The sequence below is a fragment of the Centrocercus urophasianus genome, unplaced genomic scaffold (genome assembly GCF_019232065.1).
Source record: "Centrocercus urophasianus isolate 14NV4802_14NV808 unplaced genomic scaffold, USGS_Curo_1.0 seq_30, whole genome shotgun sequence".
NCBI classification, from domain to species: Eukaryota; Metazoa; Chordata; class Aves; order Galliformes; family Phasianidae; genus Centrocercus; species Centrocercus urophasianus.
The window spans coordinates 9,230,707-9,247,467 of NW_024884867.1; the positions used below are offsets into that span (position 1 = coordinate 9,230,707).

General features: G+C 37.3%; 1 protein-coding gene across 1 annotated transcript in view; it reads right to left on the minus strand.

Moving 5' to 3' along the window:
* The window catches only part of RIMBP2 (RIMS binding protein 2), a 114,622-nt gene that overhangs the window by 22,790 nt on the left and 75,071 nt on the right, over positions 1–16,761 (minus strand). The window contains exons 11-18 of the mRNA XM_042828615.1: positions 12,757–12,961; positions 9,772–9,938; positions 8,193–8,269; positions 7,678–7,787; positions 6,457–7,266; positions 3,561–3,712; positions 2,779–3,246; positions 2,172–2,321 (exon numbers count right to left, since the gene is read on the minus strand). Of these exons, the coding sequence (XP_042684549.1) occupies positions 2,172–2,321; positions 2,779–3,246; positions 3,561–3,712; positions 6,457–7,266; positions 7,678–7,787; positions 8,193–8,269; positions 9,772–9,938; positions 12,757–12,961 (2,139 nt within the window). The remainder of the gene's footprint in view (positions 1–2,171; positions 2,322–2,778; positions 3,247–3,560; positions 3,713–6,456; positions 7,267–7,677; positions 7,788–8,192; positions 8,270–9,771; positions 9,939–12,756; positions 12,962–16,761) is intronic.

Here is a 16,761-nt window from a genome sequence, read left to right on the forward strand (position 1 = left end):
TTATGCTCCCATTTAATTCAAGAAACCCAGTCTCAAATCCATAGGTGATCCAAAAAGATGCATTCAGAGCATCAGATCTAGCTTTAGTCCTGATGAAATTCCTCTAAAGAGGTCCTTCATGCATCAGTAGACTTGCTGACCAAATTGTAAAAGCCCTAGGATAATTCACATATCATCTGTTCTTCACAGCTGTTTGTTACATCACATAATGATTTAAAAGTGATCAGCACTTAATTATTGCAGCATGTTACCATCATTGTATAATATAGCTAGCTGATGGAATTTGAAGCTTTCATTCTGTTAAACATTGCAGGAATGGACTGGCTACAGTTGTAATGGCCTTTTATAACTAGTTTGAATATTTTAAGTTCCAGTTAGATGGAAGATAAAGAGGAAAATATATGTCTCACTAAATTGCTACTAAACTGTTAAGCAGGTGTGGCCTTGGTTTAATTCCTGCTTAGCCAGAGTGCTATGTCCAACAAACCAGATCATAAACTAAACTCATTGTATTTCCAAGGATACATTTTAAAATGAAGCTGAATGTCTGCAGTAAAACATCTTGAGATCACAAAATAAATCATAAAATAAAAAACTCTCACAGATTATCCAATGCCAGTAACTGCTGCAATAAATCCATGCTTGCTTGGACCATCACACCTAGCAAGTTGCCTCCACAGCTTATCTAGTGTGGTACTAACAACAGTAGAGTCCTGCTAAACAGCCACCCAATTATTTAAAGAAATCTTTTAATACAAGCACTAGATAAAATAAATCATGAAACGTAACTAGGACGTATTATATAAGGAACAATTGTGCAGTTCTGCCTAAGATCTGTATCTGTATAATCTGTATGGAAAAGGGCACACAAACTTCACATGCAATAACTGAACTGTTTCAGATCTCTGATCCATGCTACCCTTCCTCATGGGACATGTTCAAATTGAGGAGTCTAAAATCTATATTTCCACCTCCAAAACACAAAACACCAAACATGAAGGATCTCCATGAGTGGCCATATCTAATGCTCATCAAACACTTGAAGAAAAACCTTAACATCACTTGCATCTATCTGCAGGTCTTTTTTTCCACTCATCTATAAATTAAGGCAAGCAAACTGATACAAATCCTGAGACATTTGATTACAGATCGGAATACAGAATAGCAATTCTTGAAGATACCAGCAGCACAAAGGCATTACAGTAAAAATATCAAACTAATAATTTCTTATGGAGAAAACCACCACAGATTACGTCTCTCCATTTTTTTCCAATTATTTCTTTACTAACAAACCACATGGTAAAAGTGATCTTTCATAAACAACGTAAATGAGCAACTAAACTTCAAATAGGTGTATCTCACTAAGCTGCAAACGTTTAATAATCAATTTGCACTTAACACACTGCAGCTGTTTCACAAGATATAATCTGGCTGCTGTTCCTCAGAGCACATTTTCAGTGTTTTAAAGCGATGAGGAATTCTTTCAGCCTCACACACACACACAACATTCTAATTATATCTGAGAAGGCTTGAAGCCAGGTAGATTTCAAATCTGGCCTTGAGGATGTAACTAGTAGATAGCAAAGTTTAATCTCTTTAGGCTTCAAAGAACATAAATCTAAGGGTTCCCTGACTTTCAATGTTCATATCCAAGCTGTCTGTATTGGTTTTTAGAGCTCATTAAAGCAGACACATTCCAAATAATCTTTGGATGATCTAAGGTCTACTTGCAGCAACTTAGTATGCTTACAGTAGATATGCCCAAGTTTGTTTAACTTGGTCAAGTACAAACATACATATATTTGTTAACATAAAAAAAACCTAATTTTATCTTAGTCCCACTACAAACACTATACACAGTTCACACTGAGCCTTCTTAGTGAGATCACTAGGCCTGATAAAAAATCTTGGTCTCTTTGCATCTAGAACCATTTTAATTGTATACAGATGTAAAGATGCATCTCACTCATGAGCACATTTTGTAAGCATAGCATGATTGGATGTATTAAAAAAAAATAAATGGAAACCACTCCACGTAAAGATGACACTAAATGACACAATTATACCAGTATGGTTACAATAATTAGTTGCCCTGAAGATCATGCTGAGCTTCACAAAATAACTCATGTCATATTAAATAACTGACACAATAAAAAGACCAGGTTACTCACTTGCTTTCCAAGTTCTGATCCTTTCAAGAAATCATCAACTGAAGCCCCCCTCCTTTTGACATTAGGAGAATCATATCCATCTTCCTCATCATCTGAGTTAGCGTACTGTGCTGCATTGCTCCTTTCACTAAAAACACTCCTCCTCTCCATCTATCAAACCAACAAAAAATGGAAAATTGTAAAGATGACTTCATCTTGCAACCAATGGAGAAATGGCTAAATAAGGCATAAAAACTCACGAGCACAATGCTTTAATATACTCATGGTTTAAAGCAATGTTAGTTTTCCTGACTAACCTTTTAGGAAAGGCTTCCTCCCCATTCTCCCCCAACCCGTCCCAGAATTATTTTCTGGAAACATTTCTAGTACAGCTATGAAGCTTCTACTGTTGGTCAAAGGTTGATCGATGCTCTGTATGGTTAAAGGCATATTTGCTGAAGATACAACAGAATTTTAATATACAGCTTCTCAAAACACTGATCTTCAGGTCTGGGAATTTATTAGAAGCTAAGTAAGGTTCATACTCCAAAAAAAAGTATAGTTGATGGAAAGCCCTACAATGAATAAAGCAAGCCCTAAAAGCTGCAAGAAAAAAGTTGGTCTTTACCCTATTGCTCTCTGCAACTCGCTGCGCAGCTTCTCTTGCCATGGCTTTTGCAACAGTGTTTGGGACAGGTGTGCCTTGAGGTTGAGGGAGTATTCGGTTAGGCGATGGAGATCTTCTCCCCTGAAGTGAGCTGTGAAAGTTAGGGACAGGCGGTTCAAGTGTGTGCCCATGAACAGGGGATGCTGAACGAGTCTGCTCCCATGACTCATCTATTTTTACATGTGGACCTAAATGTTCTTCTTTGGTTTCTGGGGCTCCGGCACTTGCTAATGGCTTAGATTTGGGAGCAGTTCTGGGGAGAGGGGATGGAGGCACCAGTAGGTCAGATGGAATGGCAGCAACAGAAGAGTCCACTGATTCCCCTTGTGCAGAGAGTGTTCGAACAGTAATTTCCTTTGCTTCAAGACTTCTTAGTCTCATTAGCTCCACCAACGTGTTCTCTGCTGTTGGAAAGATCACCTCTGCCACCTGTGTACACAAATAAGCAACATACTAGCTCGAAGATATGTTACCCTCCCTTCAACGTTTTAACATGGAGTGAAAGTTAGGGCACCACAACAATTAGCACCAGCCTTCTTAATTCTTTCCAACTCTTCTGTCCAAAAGCTGAAATGCGTACAGAAAGGGTGCTAATGATCAAATAGCACAAACAAAAGAACAAGTACTGATAAAAAGCAAGAAAGCATAGCAGACATTGAAGTGCCATCACACATTTATTGCCACCTTTGCCTGCCAGCAGAAATTCACCTAACGCAGATGGTACCTGTAATGCTGGAACTCACCCGTTGACCTTTTGCATAAACACCATAGCCTGTGACATTGGCACCGTGGGAGGTCCCTGTTGCTGTCAGGGCTGGTGGCTTCCAGGACACCTGTATGGTTGCTTGGGTGGACCCGGCCCGGACAGTAACATCTTGAGGTGGAGCTGGAGGACCTAAGACATGCAAGACTGGTCATCAGTGAGCCTTAGACTGGAGTCCGTAGATGAGTTTCAGAGTTGGAAACTACAGACCTCAAAGCACTTATTTTTTTCAAGAAGACAAAGTATCATTGTTGAGTTACAGTGTAAAAACAGAAGCTTACACTCAACATGAACTGATCCTGGGCCTTACAGACATTAGCTAAGCTCTATTTACAACATAGTTTGCAATTGCGTTGCACTTTGCTCCAATTTTTATCCCACCAGGCTGCATAACTGCTACTTACTTTGAACAGAAATGTTAATAGACAAATGTGAGGGAAAAGGCACCCAGAATGACACTGTTAATGAAAAATGGCTGCAAGTGACAGCAAGTGACTTTTGGGTATCTTTGCACTGAATGCATGTGGCATTCACAGAAATGACTTTGGTATTCTGCTTCCATCAGTGACCATCAGTGCCTCCAAGTCAAGATCCACAGGTCAGAAGCACATTGACACTAAGGTGCACTGGATGCAAGGCAGAACTGGAACCTTTTCAATCAGCAGCATGTTGGTTAAAGACAACTGGATTCAACATCTTTTATCTGCACTGAATAAAAATGTATATCTACTAACCTTTTAAGGCATTTAGCATACATTAGAGAAATAGTACACCAAGTACATCCTTAATTAAAAGACGTTATCAAGCTACTATAAATAGCTCTACTTTGGACAGGAACCTAAGTGAAACATCATGGTTTATTAGTTCATGAATATTTCAGGCATCCTGTTCTGTTATTTAATAATCAAACACTGGGAAGTGCTTCATGATAAAACATTTCCGAAGCAGGTTTCAGCTGCAGCCACACCTGGGTAATAGCTGGGAGAACACAAACCTTAGCAGCTGAGAGTTTGCTTTTTCCAGTGAACAAAGCACCTCCAATTTCTGTTCATCTACTGAGAGAGAAAGTTACAAATATTCTGTGTGCATTCACTGCTGCCAAACAGATCATCATACAAGTGCAAATATCAAACAAGCCTCATCCTCCAGATACACTCGCAAACCATCAGTGCATTTCAGTGGTTTGTTATCACTGCCTTTCATCCTTGGAAATAAAGTTCTGGTCATGTTCATGACACCATAGGCAGAACATCATTTTTTTCCCTATAACATCCATTGCACCTAGTGTATTTTTAACTAGCAAGACCAAAGCAGTAAATCTAACCTAACTGACTTTTTTCCCAAAATAAGATTTTGAATTAGGAGCCAGTTTCATCTTCCCTATTTTGCTGACAGCCTGTATTAGCAATTCAGCATAATTCTTCAGTTTACAGGAAGAAGGCAACTGATCTATTCCAGTATCTTGTCTCTGTCAGTGACATTCATCTGCTTTTGCAGGAGACGACACCTTTCTTCCATTCTCTCAAACAAACAACCTCCAGAGAGTTTATTTCTACCTTTGTAGCCTGTAACAGAGATTGGTTTAATAAAATGCAATGCATCTCAACAGAGAACATGTCATTATTGCTTTAGCGTGCTTCAGCAACTAGAGGGAGTTAAAGACTCTTAAGAGTTTGGCCTGAAAAAATCTCACTCGAAAGGCATTTCCCAAATAACAAAGAAGTCAAACAAATTTAATTCACCGTACGGGCAACATCTCCCAGGTCCAAAGTTGAAAATGCTCTCCTCCTAGCAGATGCTGCAATAGTATCACCACTTATCCCACTGAAATGACTGAAAACAAAACAGTAAATGCCCAAATACAAAACATACAAGCTTAATTCCTTCTCTCAGTTCAACCAACTGTCCTGCATGTGTCCTTACATGTAAGTCACTCAACCCAAGGAAGAGGCCAGAAATAATTCCAGTTCCCTTGCTGGAATTGAATCCCAGCAGGGAGTCAAACAACACACTGCACTGTAGATGTCATTGGAATTTCACTTGCCAGGAGTCACTTGTGCTTGACTGTCTCTGTTTCAGGGGCATTCAGTGCTCTAGAAGTATGAATATAAAGTAAATGTCCTAATTGTCTTTGATTAGACAAGTCTATAAGAAGAGATGTTCATATTTTTAGGTATTACCATACATTCCAAAATCATGACATTACTCTTTCAATGCAGTACACTATTTCAGCTCTAGTCTTCAACATTACATCACAGTTCACTGGGAGAAGACTCATAATTTATCTACATCTCTAATGTAAAAGCAAGGTGGGAAAAAAAAGGCCCTGATTTTTCAAAACACAACCGATTCACTACCTCCACAAATTCAAACTGTACCTGTGATTACAGCCACACAACCAAAACTCATCTGTATCACCCCTAAATCACTGTGATCCTCTAAGCTATCTATACTGTTTTCTATTCCAGGGAAGAAATGGATCATCTCCATAAAAAGTGCATCTGGATACACAAATAACATGCTAGAATAATAATTGTTTCTGTCCAGAGCTGCCCATACGAACAAAAATAAATTGCTAACAGAACTACTGTAACTAAACTAATTAAAAACAAGTCGAGATTATTCTGATAAATATATTCTAGCACGTGATGATGTTCTGCATGTCTTTCTCTAACTTACCTTCCCAAAATGTACCAAGGAACAAGAAGGGGAGTAATACAGGAGAGGAATGAGTCATAGGTACCATTAAGCAATCAAATAGTCCACAGCCTGTTCACGAAAGCGACACTGATTACAGCATAAAGCAAAGGGTAGGCTATTTTATCTGGAATTTTTACAGAAACATAACTGGAGAGTTAGGGAGAAAGATACCAAACCTGCTGGCAACGTAGAAAATTCCACAAAGGCTTCTTTTTTTTCTCGTTGTTCTAGGGGAAGCTGCCAGGGCATCTGGTGGGGCTTTGCCATGACTTTCACCTTGTAGGCCATATTGGGTTTCAAATTAAAAAAGTGGTACTTGTAGCTAGCAGCTTTGACAATGTCAAACTCTTCTTCATTAAGAAAAATGACATGACTGTAATTACTATTTGTAGGGAGCCAGGACAGCTCAGCAGAAATCTGGGTTATGTTGTCCACTTTGAGATTAGAGGGGGCTACAACGACGTCCTTCCCAACTAACAAAGTGCACTGCAGTTCATCTGAGTTACCCTTATTTGTAATGCTCTGAATTGAGATTCGGTACGTACAAGTAGAAATGTTAAGCTTTTCTATAAGAGCTTTCGTTCTGCTTCCCAAGGCTATGTTCATCCGTACTTCTTTGTCAACCAGAACATTATAGCTGTTAATGGTTCCCCATCCGGGTGGCACTACTGGCGGCTCCCAGCCCACAATGACACTTTTGGCTAGTTGTTTAATAAGGGTGATTTTTCTAGGATAAGGCACAATGTCTTCTCCAATTTCATCAATGTTCACATCCAGAGTCCCTGCACCGTTGCTGATTACGCTAGAGTCTATGTGACTTGGTGGACTTATCTCCAGGGTATCTCCTTCCAAAGTAGAACCCGAATGGTTGATGAAATTCTGATCTTGTTCACTGCTTAATGTGCTCGATAAACGGGTCTCATTGTCTTGAACAAAATCCACAAAATTCGAAGGGACCAGTCCTCTCTGTCCATCTAGAAGCTCCCCTGGTGAGAAAGAAAAATGTCACTGAAGTCCTTGAGGAGCACAGCCCTTGCATGTTAATGTCCTGTGGTAAGTGGATAAGATAGAGGTGAAAACTGTACACAAACAGCATTTGGAGTTTGACAAAGTAAAAATTTAGTGTAGCAAAAACCCAGAACTGCCAGTAAGCTTTCTTGTCACCTTAAATCTACCAAGCAGGAAAAGCTGGCAATATAAAATGTCTTATAGTTAGCTCTGCCTGCAAAGAGCGGCTTTGTTGGTACAGAAACTCTGTTAATTAACATAATGATGATAGGGCTAATTTTAGCAACTGATTTGATAGTAGATGAAGGAGAGCACAGGGAGTGTGTTTGACAGGTGAACTGATTTAAATCTGCATCAATTAGCATGAATACACAGATTCAAAAACCTACCTTCATAAAAGCCATCTTCATCCATATCTCCATACACATAAAGGTACTTTCCTGCTGTAAGAGGGAGCTCTGCTTCTGGATTTTCATTTGGTCCATCAAAAGGGTTGTAGCTGCAAAGAAGTACAGATGAAAAACATGCATATATACTTACGACCCCCACATAACTGGATACTAACGTGAAAAAGGTGAGGTGTACAGTTCTAAGGCTACCTTAGATGGTAATTCAGTCTTTTTTTTTTTTTTTTTTTTTTTTTAAATATATAACCCTGGCCTAAATTTCCATTCTGAAAAGTGAATTAAGGAGATATCACTCGGGAGGTCTCTTCCAGTCCTTATCTTCTCCATTTTCTAGTGTGAATAGCTGCAGCCTGTTACTTAACTATTCAAAGAGTGCTCAAAGAAAGCAGGGACATTGATTGTAGATCCACCTGCCAAAACTTCACTGCTAAAAATGTTCTCGCACTTGGGTTTTTGACCAGGAACAAGAACTGGCTCCAGCTAATGATGTTTGTTACCTATAACGTGCAATACAAAGATGGACTTTCCCAGAATATCTCTGCTTCGAGGTATTGGAATTCTGATCATTATCCATCTGTAAAAGAAAAAAAGACAAAAAAGATTTAGTTCTAAAAGTTCCATGCATCATTCTCCTGACAGATGAAAAAAAAAATCGAAGCACATGTAATTAAGAAGAGAAAATTCACATTGATATGAATCAAAATCAGTTAATTTTACTTACAAAGGTTTAGAATATAAAGCAATTGTAATTCAAATTCCAGCACGGTAAAGAAATTGAACTATTTCTTGGTACATCCTAAAGATTCAGATAAGATCAGAGTCTAGACATTAATTTTCCTCAAAAGCTTGCAGAACTGACCCAAATACAGACTGGTTGTTTATCATTTAGTAAGTAAAAAAGATAGTGAGGGATGTACTTTACTTATTTCATGCTTTACTTTGAACTCATTCAGGAAAAATGAACTTTTCCTGTAAGATCTGGAGGACTTTCATTAAGGTGGGGATACTAGGATTAACATTAGAGTCAAACAGGTAAATCGTCCAAAACTGGATGATCATTTTACAGTCTGGACAGAGTGAATATTGAAATATAACTTTCTGGCCTAAACGTGTCCCTGCTTGGTTGCCAGTATGGACCAAAGGTGCCCCAGAAAAACACTGAAGCAAGTCACCTTTCTTCTGAATTAACTCTTAAGAGATGGGTTAGCTTGCTAGGAAAGCACAGTACACACCATCCTGCCAACGCACCACTTTCAGTGGACAACAACAGCTATCAAGTGTTCTCCCCCACGTCGCTTTGGAGACGCAGGGCAGCTTTTGAAGGGTAACTGTCCTGATGTCTAAAAGCTCATAACTTACCCAATGCTTATTCCAGAAGATTGTTACTAAGAACAGAGAAGTTGCAGAGAGAATTTCACAAAATATCTTTCTTTTTTTTATAGTATTATGTAAGACTTTAGAGCAGTGTCCCACTGTTAGATTTTATTTTCTTAAAAGACTATTTCCTAATGATTTTATCCATACACTTCCTCCCATGCCTGATACCTATTAAAAAAATGGGACTTAATTTCTGTTTGCTTGCATCACATAATTACACTCAAGAAGGCACACAATGAGCAACACCGCAAAAGTGGTCTTGACATTTTCAGTGAGATAACTCAAAAATAATAGAAAGATGGAATTAAATCTGACATGCACGTTTTCTGTTTCTTGCTGTTAGTTCTGCTTCCCTAAATCTCACTGTTAATCTACCTTTTCTGATTTGACTAATATGGACTGCTTTTTTTTTTTTTTTTTGCAGCCTATTCAAAAGCAGTTAATTCTCCCACATTTCATCTTGGTAGGGACACATCTGTATTTAACTGTGAATAAGCCTTAGATACATCCATAGAGTTCTAAGACTCTGAAAGTCTCGTGAAATTCCCACTGCTCACAATCACAATTTGTCCCAGAAAAATACGAATTTTCATGTCTTTTCTCTTTAAAAGTGGGTGGATGATCCTGCATCAGTCTCTGAAGAAGAGAGATCCTGGCCCCATACCATGTATTTCCAGCAAGAAATTTAAGAAGACTCACGTCTGAATCAAATCTGCATCTTGGGGTACCAGATCTTGACTTTGACAGGAATGTAGGTTTGACTGACAACTGTTCTGGTTTGTCTCCAGATATTTGAAGGGGACGAATAAACTCCGAAATTACACAACGACTTCCAGAAGGACTTTCATGACCTGGCATGAACAAAACTGAATAAATGATTGCTTTCAAAAGAAACACTGGTAAATAACAACAAGGGGTTATTTTTTTTCTGTATTTTAGAAATCATTATAAAAAAAAAAAAAAAAAATCTTCCCCTTTGTTTTTGCATTAAGAACAAAACTAACAGTTAGAAAGGAAAAATGCAAGGAATCAGTTCTTAAGAAAACACAGTAGTTTCTGGAAATGTATCTTCTTCCTTGAAATATTAAATAATGTAAAAAAAAAAAAAAAAAAGCCACATTTCTTGTGTGTAAAATCTTGTAAAATCCACAGACCATCAAATAGCTGTTATTTTGTCATGACTGGCAGATATCTGTCAAGGAAATCTGAACATCCTTTCAAGAAAAGAGGCAAGGAAGAGCTCCAGACTTAATTTAAATTACTCAGAGAGAACTGAAGCTGACCATACATGCAGTACAATTAGACATGCCATTTTATTTATGGGACCACTGGTTCATTATGGGCTACATAAATGATCTAGAAAGGCCATTTAAATGCACCTTTTATCTGATGAATAATAAATCTTGAAGGTTTTTCTATTGGATTGTGACAATAATATATGTTTAGAGTGAATCTTTAATGTTCTAATCTATTCTGGCTAGGTTATTCCATTTCCTGAGACATTAAAAACATCACCAATTAAGGCAAAGCAGCTGGTCATAGACTGATCTCATTTCCATCATTTGCTTTGAAAGCTGTCCTTGCGTTTCCCCACGTTCTTTTCTTCCTCACACACAATACAAACAATTATTCTTCTTGTTTGAAGAACTTGCTGCAGCACTACCATCATTACTTCAGAATAGTTGATTTTGAGAATCAGACACCCTGCCCATTTCTTTAAGCACCATTTTATTGTTACCACTGCGCTTATACTGAGAGCAAATATCATCAAGTATTTCTGACATTTATACTCCAGTGCTGCAAGCCCTGAACTCTAAGAAGAATAAAAATCAGTAGGTTAAAATGCACAGATTAAGGCTCTAAAATGTCTTTAGAACAGATCTTGTATTTTTTGTGTTTCCAGTCAAGCACTTTTTGCTGGATTTTTGTTTTGTTTGTCTTCTATTTCTATTAGTACTTGAGAATAAATAGTAAGTAGCATGGAAAGGCTGACTCAGGACCCCATAAACTTCTGTTGATTTTTATGTGAGGTCCAGGGCCATTTACATGAACTCCAGAGATACAGACCAGACTTTCAAGAGTTGTTAAATGGACATTTCCATACTTGATTACCTTAACTTTAAAATATTTATCTGTTTGAAAATCTTATCTCTGGAGACATCAACAGCTAATCCTCTTGTTATTAAGGAAATTTCTACTGAATTCTTACAGCCATCAGATGCTCTTTTAAATTCCCTGTTTAATGCACTTTAATATCCACATGGCTATGATTTGCAGCTCCAGAAAAGCCTACAGAGTCATATGTACCACAGCAGTCAGTCCACTAACAGCTAACATTTTGTATTTCAAAATCTAAGCCACACAAAGTACTAAGTTATTGAAGCGAAATGAAAGAAGGATGTCACCTTGGCTCCTTTTGGGTTGGTTTCACACTGAGCACAGCACCCTTCACCAAAAATAAGCACTCATCTACAGTGGTAGGGAAATGATTTGTGATTTCTAGGCCCTAAGCCTCAGAATTTTCCTAGAAGCTTAGGAAGAAAAAATAATACTAATAAGAAAAGGCTATTTTGTCTGTCCAGTTCCTCTTTGTATCTGTTCTAAAACAGTTTTGGGGGAATCTGTAAGCTATGAGAATTACCTGGCAATAGGAGAGTGTTCCTTTGTATAAATAGTAGTAAAAAAATCATCTATCATGGATGATATTAAGTTTCAATTGTTTGTGAGTAGATTTCTCAGCCTCAACAACAACATTAGGTTGTTGCACAGAGTCCAACACAATTTATATGCCAGTTCCCTTCAGGTGTCCTCAGGTGACTTCTTGCCTTGAAGATTCTTATGAATAATGAATAGTTAACAAAGATGTGTAGTTAGGAGGAGTAGTTGCCTCTGGCAACAGGCAGTGATGGCTTAGCAAGAATTCAAAACAGATCTGGGCAAAACACACTCCATTGAGCATTCATCACAATACATGCATAAGAACGCCAATACAGATTTATTTTTCTAATTTTACATTCTCCAACTCTTCTAAAATTCACACCAACAATATTTTTGTGCAACTTCTTGATTTCTGAGATACCCAGCAGCTAAGTGTTCGGCCAATTAAAGCATGGTAAAAAATTTAAACGCATCTGTATGGTTTAATTAAGTAACTACAGATAACTAAACCAAACAACTAAACCAAAAACATTTTCATGTCTTTCAAAATGTTCCATTCAGTTTTCCCATTTACTGCCCACCCCTACTCACAAATTTCTTTTTATGCAATGGCTAACACAGCACAGGTGTCTCTATTCTTTCTTTCTCCATGAATAACTAAACAACATAGCAGACCAACCCTCGCCCTGAATCTGGAAAGGTTTTCCAACAAACCATTTCTATGCTGTATGTACATATGTATGTAAATACTTTCTTAAGAAATATATCATTTTAACACTGAATAGGTTTTTCACCATGATTCCTAAGAATGATTAGAGATAATTTTGCTCCAAGCAGTACTTGAATAAAACTAGAACAATCTCAGTAAAGGTATAAGAAATACTCTGAAATTGAATCAAGTCATAAAACAAGACTAGGTCCAAATTCTATCTTCCATTTGTATAATCAAACTCTATTTACATAATTGAATGGCATCTTAAAGCCTATAGGGCAGAACAAGCCTGCAAATAAAATCTTTGTCCTTACCTTTGCCTAAAGAAGTGGCTATTCCATTCATTAACTGGGATAAAGATTTACTGGGTGAACCAGAGATATCTGAGGATGTCAATGAGTTGCTGCTGAGGAGGTCAATCTTCCCTGCTTGCTGCCGGAACTTCTCTAGCTCCCTGGACAAGAGGTTGAATTGTTCACTTTGTGTCCGGCATTTTTCCTCTAGCTCTCGGACCTTGGCCTGCACAAGCAAGACAAAACACAGACATTTAACTGAGATCAGAGCAAGCTGTAATAGGGGCCAATTTTTGTTAAGTACCAGGAATCCAGGATAGGCAAACTACTTGAGATAAACGCACCCACTGTTTGTTTGGCTTTTTTTTTTTTTTTTTTTTTGTCTCCATTTTCTTTTATCCCCCTAAGTTCTCACATTTTGAAGAAAACCTTTTAGTAGCTCTGCAATATTGGGATAAATACTTAACTCCCAGTTTCCAAAGTGGAAATTCCTCATTGTATTTTTTTGGCAGTGCCAAGAACATCATTGCCAAGAACACCTTCAGACAGAACCTATAGCTTTGTGACTTTTGTTTTCTTTTCCAATACTTTTAAAATCTTTGGTATTTCTCTGAGGTTTGCCCATCCTCACTAATAAGTTGAGTCATCCTGTATTACTAAATAAACATTTATATGTTAAAAACCAACAAGAACAGCAAAAAACAGTGTTTCATGCAGAATGTAGGATTAGCTACTGGCTGAATTCCCTTTCAAAAATAACGTTCCTTACGGTACGTGCCAAACCACACAGAAGTAATCCAGACACCAATCAAGAGGAGATTGTTTGCAAGCTTGTGAGAAGTACAAAAATATCATTGTGGGCAAACACTTCTGTTTAATTCTGAGGCATCAGGAAGTAACAAAGCATAATCAAGGATAAGTTTCTGTGCTGACTTGTGAAATTTGCCTACATACAGTCTAAGAAATCTTGACATGGAAAAAATGGAGGGGATAAGTGAAAAGAATGATTCCTTGGCTGAGAGGAACAATAAAGAGCTTGGGAACTCAGGATTTCCTCTACAACTTTAATTCTAAGAAAATGTAAGATTGGCAAAGAGACTAAAACACAAAGCTACCTTTTATTTCACCCAAAGTTGAATAATTACTGCATCAATTGAATTAAGAATATGTTGAAGTTTTTAATACAGTGCATTTAAATTCCAATCTGTGCCTATAAGCAGCCTGCTTGCATACACTATCAAGCATTCCTGAAGAGCTAAAACTCTCAGTGAGATTGTTCAGAGAGATAAGAAAGAGTATATAAATGAATACCTGTTGAGAAAACTGAAGAACGAGCAAAATTCTTGCGAATGTCATTTGTGAGGTCTCATTTTCTTATAGGGGAAAACATTTGGCCTGTATTCTGGAAATATGCCAGACAAAAGACTGATGTTTGAGACACAGGGAGCACTCGTGTCTCATGTGCAATGACCCAAACACTGCAAGCAGACACAGTTCAACAGAGGCAGTAATAGGCTCCTTCTGTGGAAAGCTGATGCGTTATATCCTAATCTTGTGCTTCATGATGAACAAATATCACATTCCTTCATTAAAATCCCCTTTACTGCATATGCCTAGTTAAGCAGCTGTGCTAAGGAAGGCTGGATATTGATAAGATCCATTCAACTGCACTAAAAGTTTCTTATTCTTGAAAGTGGAAGATTTTCTCAGCTCATATGAAAAAAAAAAAAAAAAAGCACATTCTACCTAGGAAGAAAACTACCTATATTACATAACACCACTACAAGGGTCTTGAGACAACCAAAGATAAACAAAATGTTCCCTGTAGTCCCTGAAAGAACACAAAAGCCCAAATTTCTCACTGAAGATTGTGCTTTGGCTTGTTCCTTTTTTGTAATAAATAGATTTTTACAGCTACAATGAATTGTGAGGATGCCATTTCTTTGAACTGATAAAAATACAGATTAATTTAATTCTGTTTAAAAACTCTCAGTGTATCTGTCTGACTGATTATGAAACATAGTAATACTGTAGAGAAATACTGTGGGAGTTTTACACAAATATTAAGTGCTTTCTTTGATTTTATATTTTCACTGTGGTTTTCAGCAACTGAAATGTGAGCCTTTGCTACTTGTCACTTCGCTGCATGAATAAGACATCTACATGCAGTTTTAAAAGAACATCAAATGGACAATGCAGTAAAATGCTTCAGGTTTTTAGATCCTCCCCTTTCCAATGAGAAGTTTCAGAACAAGCTACTCAGTTCTTTAATATATGTACTGCCCCTTCTAGACAGTTATGGAAACTCAAGCATAATATAAAAAATAAAAACATCACAATCCAGACCCAAACAAGATGCTAAGGCTGTCATAAAAGCATATTTTTGAAAAAAAAAAAGAATTAAAATTGTGTTATTTATTATTTTAGAGATTATTTGCATCTCAGTGTTTGCCTTCTTTGGCTTTTCTTTTTAAACGAAGTCGAGACTTAGAAGCGAGCACAAAGCTGTTACTGTATAAAGTAAAACTGACATAAGATCCACAGCAGTACTAACAGGAGACATCCTGTACCCACCTTTGTTTCTTGACTTCAGTGAGGTGCTTGACTCATTGCTCATTAGCCTGACACACTCTCCTATTGAAAGCCCACGTGCTTACATGTCAGTGCAGAACTAAGCATGTGCTCCCACTCTCAGAACAGCTGAATTTGTGTTCTTTATCATGGCACTGCCTGTAAAGTCTATCTCAATACACAAAGTGTACCTGATCTAGCTAAAACTGAACACACCTATAGCAGTCTCTGTATGAAAAGACACACCTGACTGCAGACCATACTGAAAGTACTTCACTCAGGACTTGGGAAGTTTCTCATAAAATACAGTGAGCTTAATACAAAACAAAGCAGACTTCATCTATTTCAAGACAGATATTGTTTGCACAAGACAGATAAGATGATGACCAGCTTTCTAGTGGACAGTTTGAATTCAGGTAATTCATTTCATAGCTTAACTGTTTATGTAGAAGCAGTGGCTTTCAGTAAGGGACTTAATAAATCAACCCAAGGTGAAAACATAAAACAACCTTTGTACAAATCACAAAACAATCTGAATTCAAACAAAATCCACAGTCTGAAAGCTACAGTCTTGAATAAACTATCAAACCATTCTTAGTGGGCATGCTTGTCAGAACTTTACTTTCAGAAACAGTACCTTATTCCTCATTGAAACATATCATATTTGAAGAAAAAGGATCTGATTTTGATGATTTGTTATCAGGCTAATCAATTCCAAGCATGCTTGCATAACAATGGTTTTAGCACACATCCCATGCAAGGTTAGACAGGACTAATGTATTCATTGTAAGGGGAAAGGTGCAGGATTCAGCACAGGGAATGCAGAATATACGCCCTAAAATACCTGCATGCTGTCCAGGGTGTTCTGGATGAAGGGCAAAGCAATAAATTCCAAACAAGACACAGTAAACAAAGATATATGAAATAAAGAAATAAAGACAGTTCTGAACACTTTTGTTTTGGCATTTCAAAGTAAAATACATTGAAACAGTTCACAGGTATAAAAACCAAACATGCATTAACGCAAATCACACTATAAAAGGTTTCAGAAATCAATATCACTGCTGATCTTGAATTGCAAAAGGCAGATAAACAAATAAAATCAATGAGTCTAAGGCAACAAAAAGCAAAAGCTTAAGAAACCTTGATGGGGTTACGCAAATCAGTTTGCAAACAAATCAGCTAAATAGGAATTTTGTTTAGCTTGAGGGAGGTAAATAATCACTTGCTTCCTTTGTTTCTACATATTTTCCTGCATCATATACTTTCCACCAGACATTAAATTATTATCTTATATTCTTAAAGGCACAAATTTAATATATATGATAATAATGAAAGCATATGAGCAAAAGCCTTCATCTGGACATATTACTTTAAGTAACTAAACATTTTTTATGAGATTATTGATGTATCAGAAAGATCACCTTTATTTAGCACATGACCAATAGGTACACA